At 35.5% G+C, this 10,438-nt stretch overlaps 1 protein-coding gene across 2 annotated transcripts; it reads left to right on the top strand.

The window, feature by feature from the left end:
- The first annotated feature begins 929 nt into the window (after positions 1 to 929).
- On the top strand, positions 930 to 6,873 carry LOC113319086 (probable pectinesterase/pectinesterase inhibitor 61). Of its 2 annotated transcripts, XM_026567376.1 has the most exons (3): positions 930 to 1,492; positions 2,804 to 3,127; positions 6,351 to 6,873. In XM_026567376.1, exons 1-3 carry the CDS (start codon positions 1,069 to 1,071, stop codon positions 6,719 to 6,721), a joined length of 1,119 nt encoding a protein of 372 aa, XP_026423161.1. In that variant the 5' UTR covers positions 930 to 1,068; the 3' UTR covers positions 6,722 to 6,873. The 2 variants fall into 2 exon arrangements, 1 of the variants encoding a protein (XP_026423161.1); XR_003345070.1 differs by lacking the exons at positions 930 to 1,492; positions 6,351 to 6,873 and adding an exon at positions 1,887 to 2,032 and having other exon boundaries at positions 2,804 to 2,941.
- The last annotated feature ends 3,565 nt before the right edge of the window (positions 6,874 to 10,438 follow it).

Here is a 10,438-nt window from a genome sequence, read left to right as displayed (position 1 = left end):
ATAACTGACATCCTTTTTCAAGTAAGATATAATCAGGCAAATTTGGTAGGATAGATGAGTTACAAGACAGTCGTCATCCATGAAAAACTGACCAAAAAAAATAAAAAGGAGGAACGGTTCTGATCCTCAAGGACAATCTCTTTTAGGGTTTGTTCTTATGCCACACTATATGTCATTTCTACCATTTCAATAAACCATTTCACTACTCACCAAATGCACCATAATTTGTAATTAACACACTACTCAGAAATTGAATATCTGTAAGAGTGCACCAACCTTCTGTCCATGCCACCAAGTTGGAAACGAATATATCGGTTTATAACACTCCAAGCCTGAAACGTTTCAAGTATATGGACAAGTAAATAATAAAATAAAGCATAATGTCTCCAAATTCTCATCCACAAGTATTTCTCTCCCGGTGAAACTATTAGGTTTACGTCGTGTGATTTTGTAAAAGAAAAAGAACTACCTGCATTAACAAAAAAAGGACCATTCTGTGACTTGCCAATGGGAATTAGAGACCATAAGTATTTCTTTGTATTCTGAGACTCATTTAGCGCAAAAAAAAATCCATGATGAAGAGGAAGAATAATTTGAGCTTCTGATGGGCACATTTTAGATATATAATTAGTTAAACCAAGAAGGAAGAGGCCAAATGTGTCTTGCGACTTGTGGGTAATGATACTTAAACCAAGAAAAGAAGAAATCCAGCTAAGCTGAGTCCGGGGCATGCCTGAAGTCCAACACTGTTTTCTTTTCTTGCTTGGTGAAGATGTATTAAGAAGGAAAGCAACATAAAATAGCATAAAAGTTGTTTGTTATGAACCATTACTGTGGGATCAACTACTAGGTGTGGAATTTAAAGATCTGCATTTAACTTCATATCTTCAAGTGTTTCTGAAACTCTCATCCTGTATTCCACCTCTGAAACCTCTCAAACTAATTTTACAAAATACTTGCTACTAGTACTAGATGGACTTTAAAGATCTGTTTATGTAAATATCTTGTCTAAATTCAACCTGTGAAACCTATGTCATCATAATCTTCTTCACTGATCTCCATGTCTCTATGATCATATTTTCACTCCAAATGACAAAATTACCAAAAACAGCTTTATCTATCCTAATCTTCTTTTCTCTGATAATCACTACAAGAACAATTTCTACCCATGATGAAGAAAGAATATTAAAACACACAGATACATCTCTGGATACTCCTTTGAAAAACATTAAACCAGATATTACAGTTTCACAACATGGAGATGGTACTTTTAAGACAATTACCGAAGCGATCCAAGCAGCACCAGATCTTAGTGATAGAAGTATTGTGATTTACGTAAAATCAGGAAGGTATGAAGAGGAAGATCTGCAGGTGGGCACTAAGAAAACAAACATATGGCTCATCGGAGATGGCATAAACAAAACTGTCATAACAGGGGGCAAGAGTGTTGGTGGCGCTGGAAATTTGACCACTTTTCAAACTGCATCTTTCAGTAAGTAAATCACAAATTGTGAAATGGATGATTATTTTTCTAGATGGTGAATTCAAACTTTTCTTTTTATCTACAGATCGATGAATATGATTAAGACGAATCGTTACAGTAGCTGAAGCATTCTGTGAATTTTTTCTATTTATAGACCTATGAATCGGAACATGTCTCGTTGCAGTAGTTTTCTTTTTGAATCAGAACAACAGAATCGTTTCAGTAGTTGAACAAGGCTGTGAACTTTGAACTTTTTCTTTTCACTCCGTAGAGTAGAGCCACACTGATAATTTGAAAGCCCAATTTGATTCACAAATGCCCAATGTAAAAGCCCAATATCATAATTTCATCCTTAAATTATTTCTGGTGGCGTTTTCTTCACTCTAGTAGTTGTATACGAGATAATTTGAAAATTTTGTTGGATGAATCAAACTGTTGGATGAATCTACGAGATAATTTAAGAACAGTTTGATTCGCTGAACAAGATTTAGACCTGGATTGATGCTGTTAATCTTTAGAGTGAGGAAAAATACATCACAGATTCACAAGGTAGGGGGAGATTCAATCTTCTTGTCTCAATTTAGGTTTTTGTTCCTGAACTATGATGTAATGATACTTTATCTGTTGATCAAATCTATTGTTTTCTTACCAGTAGGAATTTGGGTTTAATGATCAGTATATTATGTAATCTTAATTCCTAATTTCAGTTTGATTATGAATCTGTTAAAAAACTTGAATTAGGGTTCATGTCCAGATTTGGGGATTTTATTACAATTCCCTTTTTATTGGAAAATTAAGGGATTGGGTTCTTATGTAGTGTTTGATTAATTCAATTCTTCTGTGTTACTAGTTTTCTATCATCTCTATAGGAATTGTCCTGTGTTTTTTTCTTATAGTCTTGGTTTTTGTTTCTTCTGGAATTGTTGGTTATCTGATTCTATTAAGAATTTTCTTGTGTTTTGATGTGGTTGAATCTTTCTTTTAGTATATATCATATCTTAGGGCTAGGATTTCCATTGGATCATGTGTTAGGTTTGAAATTTGTAAGCTTTGGTATATATATTATCTTGGGGTTAAGATTTAAATTGGATCATGTGTTAGGCCAATTCCAGCCAAGTTAGGTTTAAAATTTAGTAAGAGGACTATGTGTGTAATCTTGATGTTGCTTAACTATTTTGGTCTTAAATTATTGTCGATTTAGCTGTTTTTTTGTTGTATGTGACCTCTAATTCATGTGCATGAAGAAATCTTTAGTTCTTTTAGTTTGATGTATTCTCTCTATTCTTTTTGTTGCTCTAACAATAATTTTTTACTGTGCAGCTGTAAAAGGTTATGGCTTTGTCGCACGCGACCTGACATTCGATAACTGGGCGGGTCCTGCTAAGTACCAGGCAGTTGCGTTGCTTGTTAGTGCCAATAGAGTAGTTGTTTACAGATGCAGCATTACAGGATATCAGGACAGCTTGTATGCGCACAAAGGGACGCAGTTCTTCAGAGAGTGTGATATATATGGCACTATAGATTTCATTTGTGGGGACGGTACAGCGGTTTTTCAAAAATGTAGAATATATGCTCGAAGACCATTGGAAGGGCAGTTTAACGTTATCACAGCTCATAACCGGGATAGCAAAAAATCAACCACAGGTATTTTTTCAGGATTGAAACTTTACTAATGATCTAAACTTTTATTCTATGAGAAGTTTCAACTATACTGACAAAATATTAGTTCCAAATCTGTCCACTGATCTTGCTCTAGACTTTCTTCCTCTTATCCAGACTTTTTCTCTCCAGTGAGGTTAATCATACATATTATATGCACATGTCTTGCAAATTCACTACTTATATATCTATGTTAAGCTGATATTTATATTGTGTGTGCCGTATCCACGTATTTTAGTTTTTTAAGTTGTCGTATACCATGTCCGTAGTTGTTCAGACCTGGCATATCATGTATAGTTGTTTATATTATGGTACTAAACTGTTCTAATTTAACAGTACTTGAGGGAATATTATGATCATCATCAGTAGTAGTACCTAACTATGTATATCTACAATTAGTTAATTACAGATTCAATTGGCTCTACTTTGAAGTCCTTGTTTATATTCTAATATGTATCAAAACCATGTCATTCTCTAGTAGAAGATTCCCATTTGAATCACAAGCATTGTCTTCAGCATTCTTGCTTTCGGTCCCTGGTATTCTCTGGATCAATTTTTTTATGCTTTATACCACATAGAATTGGAGTAAGTTAAGCAGTTTAAGTTTTTTTTCCGTTTGCTATTCTTGCTGTAATGGTGATTTTTGAAGTCAATTGTTAGTGTTATGCATATCATTTCTTCTTCTTAATGGATGGAATATCTCAGTCTTATATCATGTTTAGAAAACAGAAAAAATATGACTTATGATTGAAACTATTTTAACTTCGTTAGATACACTAGTTTATCATCGATGTTAGTATAGTATCTTGAAGTAACCAGTAAACTCTGATTTTACTTCGGATGAGTGGAAAGTAGAAACCTAAGATTTTGGAACTGTTGAGGTTTGTTGTGTATACCGTTGTCTGACAAAAACATCTGTCGTGTGTGGGAATGAAACCTTAGAATGTTCAGACCTGGCATATCAAGTATAGCTGTCTAAATTTATGGTTCTAAGCCGTTTTAATTGAGACAGTAGTTGAAGGAATACTAAGATCATCATCAGTAGTAGTATCTAGCAACGCAGATCTATAATCATGGATTCTTTTGCGTTCACCTTTGAAATCTTTGTTTGTATCAAAACAATGACATTTTCTCATAGGATAGCCCCATTCCAATCACAAGAATTGTCTTCAAAACCCTTGCTTTTTCGCCCTAGGAATTTTCTGGATCAAAATTTTATTAGGTCGAGGTCAGCAGGTAACGGTATACAAGTATCTGTAGTATTTGTTAATGTGGATTTTTCGATAAAGATTGTGCAGTCGTATATTGGATTTTTCCTTTGCAGTACTCGCCAATGTGACTGGGCTTACAGACACGAGCTGATTTCATTGTTGTTTTGGAGTGTGTTAGCAATTGTTCATTACACTAGTTTACCGATGTTACTATAGTATCTTGGAGGAACTAATTCAGAGTTTAGTTCGGATGAGTGAACTAAGCTCTGTTGAGGTTTGTTGTGTATACCCTTGTCCACAAAAACATTTGTCGTGTTAGGGAATGAAACCTTGGAATGTTCAGACCTGGAATATCAGGTGTAGTTATCTAGGATTATGGTACTAAACCGTTCTAATTCAGACAGTAGTTGAAGGAGGATCATCATCATCATCACTAGTAGCATCTAGAAATGTATTGTCACAGATTCTATTGAGTTTACCTGCGAGATCTTTGCTTGCCGAAATTTTCTGTACCAGACCCTCTATAGGTCAGGGTTGGCAGGTACCAGGTTACGAGTACATGATGTACATCTATCTTGATGGAAATGAGAAAGGTGGTTCTGTACCACTTACAACCATCGCATTTGTTGGATTTTTTTGCGAAAGATTCTGCAATTTCCTTTGTAGAAGTTGCCAATGTGACATTAAGAAATGTATTTATTATTACATTTGCAATCCATTCACAAGGCAGTATGGTATCCTACCGAAATTGATATTAAGAAGAGGTGGGTATACTTATGCTGGTAGCGATTTATTAGCATTTTAGGTATAGCTTTGACTGAGTTAGTGGGATTGCTGTTAAGATGTGTGCACGCTTTAATGCACTGGAAATGGACGCTGACTAAAGGGGAAGTGTGAAATACCAAGTGGACCTAAATTTTGATTCTATGACAAGTTTTAACTATAGTGACAAAATATTAGTTCCAAATCTGTCCACTGATATCTTGGGATTTGGCCTTGGGAAATATCCGAATTTGGGTACCCACCCGTTTTCTGTTGAGCTTGGTTATGTATACCTTTGTCTCACGGAAACATTTGTTATGTTTGAGGATGGAAATTTAGATTGTTCAGACCTGGCATATCATGTATAGGTGTCTTGTATTATGGTACTAAACTGTTCTAATTTAACAGTAGTTGAGGGAATATTCTGATCATCATCAGTAGTAGTAGTACCTAGCTATGTAGATCTACAATTAGTTAATTACAGATTCAGTTGCCTCTACTTTGAAGTCCTTGTTTGCATTCTAATCTGTATCAAAACCATGTCATTCTCTCATAGAAAATCCCCATTTGAATCACAAGCATTGGAGTAAGTTCTGCAGTTTATGTTTTTTGTTTCGTTTGCTATTCGTGCTGTAATAGTGATTGTTGCTGAATGGATTGGTACTTGTTATCAGATACTGAGATTTTCTGGAAGTTAAAGTCAATTGTTAGTGTAATAGTATTCATTTCCTATTCTTAATGGATGGAATATCTCAGTCTTGTATGATGTTTAGAAAACAGAACGAATATATCTTATGATTGAAACTATTTTAACTTTGTTTGATTATTACACCAGTTTATCATCAATGTGAGTATAGTATCTTGAAGTAACCAATAAACTCTGATTTTACTTCAGATGAGTGAAGAGTAGAAACCTAAGTTCTTGGAACTGTTGAGCTTTGTTGTGTTTATGTGTTCCTCTCACAAAAACATCTGTCGTGTGTGGGAATGAAGCAGTGCCTTGTACACCATAGGTTTTCGATCAGTATCAAAGCGAGTCAAAATGTTGGTTTCGAAGATATTGTATAATCATTTATTGCAAGTCATTTCGCTTAAGTCAATATGTTCTGTGATGTAATTAGTGATCCATCTATGACATGTTTTAGCTTTTGTTTGTAAATTTTCTCTGTTCGAAAATGTGTTGGTAAACTGGTTATCTAAAGGAATTGTCTAATAATCTTATGTCTTCAAAACAGGCTTCTCTATACACCAGTCTTGGATTCTGGCAGCACCGGATCTTGACCCGGTCAAGAATACTGTGAAGACGTACCTGGGTCGTCCATGGGACCTATATTCGCGGGTTGTATTTATGTTATGCCACATGGGGGATCACACAGACCCTAGTGGATGGTCACCATGGGAACAAAATGATACTCGTGCCTTCGATACTCTTTATTATGGGGAGTACCTGAACGACGGGCCAGGCAGGGCGGGCAACAAGCGGGTGAACTGGACCGGATTCCACAACATGACATCTCAAGAAGCGGAAGGATTCACGGTCAACCAGTTTATCAATGGTTCAATTTGGTTACCGTCTACCGGAGTCCCTTACACTGGAGGACTATAAGATATATCCCTAGAATAAAAACATTTAATGATAGCAAAATATTTTTGTACTCATAGTACAAAAATATTCGCGGGTTGAAATATATAATTGCACTTATTCCGGCAAGGTACTGTTGTCATTTTCTTACTTTGTATTTTACCTAATTCAACATATGGCCCATCATGCTCAGGATTGAGTGGTAGTTGTTCTCTTAGTAATGCGCACGGGGTTATGCTGCCCACTTTAAGAGCTTGTTTGTTTGCAACTGACTCGGCGTCTGGGTCTGAGTCAACACCTGACTCGCGCCGAGTCAGCAGTCAGATTGTTTGTTTTGTAAATTTAGCAACTCCTGACTCAACATCTGAGTCGAACCTAACCCCTGACTCGGGCCCTAGGGAGTCAGGCATTGAAATGCTGCTGAGTAGGTGGCTCAAACCCCTGACTCACTGAAATCGACAAAAGCCCTCACGTTTTATATCAAAAAAAATCATTTCCTTTCTCATTTTCTTCGTTCATTCCGTCGGAAGCAGAGATGGGCGATGAGGAGCCAAACCCTAGATCTATTCTCAACTGATATCTTCTTCACCTCTCTCAACAAATCGAGTAATTTCTATCTCAATCATCACTCTCGTCTCATCTTTCCATCTCTTTCAAATCATTTAAAAGCTTCTTTTAGAATCATTCATCATCTTCAGGTATAATTCTTCATCCATACTCATTTTCATATGGGTTTTATGTGATTCGAAACATGGGTTTTTATTAATATTTTATGGTCGAACATGGGTTCTTTCATTTTTCATATGGGTTTTATTTGATTTAGAAGATGGATTTTTATTTAGATTTTCTGGTTGAATATTTGATGGTGTTTGTGAAAATGCCTAGGGGGAAATATAACTGTGCTTGCTAATTATGATAGAACATGGGTCTTTCCTGTTTATAGCTAGGATACTAGACCATACAACTAGGGATTTCATTTTGTTTTTCCTTTTTACAGTTAGGAGAGCAGTACTAGTAATTTTTGTTTTAGCATATGAGGACCAGAGTACACTACCGAACTGTAATTTTTGTTTTAGCATCTTGGTAACCAGAGTACACTACCGAACTGCAATTTTTGTTTTAGCATCTTGGTAACCAGAGTACACTACCGAACTGTAATTTTTGTTTTAGCATCTTGGTAACCAGCAATGATAATCTATATGCTAAGGTGGATCCATGTCTCTTGGTAACCAGCAATGATAAAAAAAATTCCCTTACTGTCTCTAGAAAACCCTGTCATTTGTTTAGAAGCATAACTTTTTGAATGAGAACATGTTGCAGAGAGGAATACACACAATCGAATATTATGCATGTTGTCCTGGCTTGTTAAATGGTTTGTTATGGATTAGTGATCATTACTTTTGGCGAATCTCTCTTTTGATATTAGGACAATAACGAGGATCTGGTGCCAACCGTTGCTTTTACTTTTCGCTGTCAAATATTCTATCTTCATTTTAAACCCGTATATCCTGAATGCATAAAGATCATGCCTAGTGGTAAATTACTTTGTATGGTAATTCTCAAAAGTTAGCACACTCTTTTTGTTTCAAATTACCCACGTCTTGTATTTGTTTTACTTTATGCTAGTTCTCTATGGAGAAAAAGGAAGATGAGAAAGCAAATAAGATAACTTTTAGGAGCGTCCCAGAATTTAGAGGGTTATTTATTGACCAGTGTTTGGCACAAGCTACTGAGTATGGATTTTCTGGAACTTCTTTGAAGCAAACTTCGTGGGGAAATTTGTGCAAGTTCTTTTCTGAGAAGTATGACTGCACCATCACACAAAAAAAGTTGAGAAACCACTGGGATTACTTGCGAACCAAATATGTCACTTGGTCCCGTCTCTTAGCAAGAACCGGCCATGGGTATAACGCGGAGACGAACACATTTGATTGGAGCGAAGAGCAATGGATTGAATTAGACAAGGTAAGAGACTATTTCAGTTTTGTTTGGACTTTATGATTGAATTAAATTTATGCTTGTAAGCCCTGGTCTGGCTTACTTCTATCGTTGTTTTTCTTTAAATGCCGCTCTGCCATCAGGTTAAGCCAGTTAAGGCAATGTGTTTTGGCTTTAGGGCCAGTTAGCCACTTCAATTAGAGAAGTTAAATGTTTTGGTACAGACAATTCGACAAGACATGTTTTGGTACAGATGGAGGGATAATAAGTTTGGTCAACCTATAAACTAAATCATGTTTTGGTTCATATGGAGGGAAGACAACTTTTGATCAACCTACGTGATCTGTTAATTTATGATTTTGCTACAGTTTGGTCGTGGAAAGCAATTATACCCGCTTGAGAGGTATTTTAGGACTTGGGTCAACAATGTCTTTCTTCACTATTTGCTCTTAGTTTCTTTAGATTTTCTATTATATGTTCACCATTTTATGAAACAAGTTTCTATATAGTTAATTGAGGACAAGCAATTAAACTTCCATTATAATCCACATTGTATATATACTTTATGAAACAAGTATATATTTTATGAAACAAGTTTCTATATAGTTCATCAGGTTAAGCCAGTTAAGGCAATGTGTTAAATTTTTCCATAACCTTAATGAACCGTAATGTTTTGTTTGGTGCATATAATTATAACTTTGATTGTATAAACAGTTGAACATATTTATTGATTTTTACTTTCTAATTGATGCAGACAATCAAAAACGCTAGTCAATTCAAGAACAAGGGGCTGGAAGATGCAGAGAAGTTGCAGAATTTATTTGATGGGAAATTCTCCACTGGAGCTAATAGAGATACGCCTGGAAGAGTGGAACCACCTTGTTCAGCTGGAACTTCTATAACTGCAGGGGTTTCAAATAATGGATCTGAATCTCGTACAAGTCATGGAAAAGAAAAAAATCATGAGGATGACAACGAGGTTGATTCTAGTCTCAATGCAAAGGGGAGTGGAAGGAAAAGGAAGAAGGAAATGGAGGAAGAATCAAGTGATCTATTAACTGAGAAAGTTTGTTCTATTGTAACATCGATGGAGACTCATCTTCAACATAAGAAACTTGCTCTAGAAAAGGATAATGCAGTCGAATTCATGAAAGCTTTGGATAATTTACTTGAGACTGATTGCATCACAATGGATGAGTATTTGAGCATAACTCTAAAAGATTCAGAGATGCCTGGTTGGCAGAAATTGTTTGTCAGTTTGAAAAGCGATGAGCGTCGTGTTGCCTTCGTACACAAACTTTTAAAAGAACGTTGAGAAATCTTGAATACTCATCCACTGAGATGTTGAGAAATTAGGAAATAGTTAGAGATGTTAGGGTTGCAAAACATTCGTGTTTGTTACTTACGTACTCGAGTTTTATTTTATGTTGAATGTTGAATGAGTATTTATTGAAGTTAATGGATGAATCGGTATTATTTGTGCTTATTTGTGCTTAATGAGTGAATGTTGAATGAATGAATACGTATTTTCTTATTGGTTACATTGAATTGCTTGCTAGTTATTTTCTTATTTATGCTTTTAACCTTTTTCTTTCATTTCATTGCAGATTGAAAGGCTACAAGGAAGAGGGTTTAGAGAAGGGGAGAACTTAAATACAGGCAAGTACTCATTTTCTTATATAGGTTTGTTAATGAATGAATAATTATTTTTGAGTTGAAATATCAGGTTTCAAGGTTATGATTTTTTTTCCCGTCCCTTATATCAAATCAAAGTCAGGGATTGTACAAATCTCTGTTGAAATT

Source organism: Papaver somniferum, chromosome 10 (genome assembly GCF_003573695.1).
Source record: "Papaver somniferum cultivar HN1 chromosome 10, ASM357369v1, whole genome shotgun sequence".
In the NCBI taxonomy this organism is placed as follows: Eukaryota; Viridiplantae; Streptophyta; class Magnoliopsida; order Ranunculales; family Papaveraceae; genus Papaver; species Papaver somniferum.
The sequence above is the reverse complement of the archived record's forward strand: the minus strand, read 5'-3'. Positions and strand labels throughout refer to the sequence as shown.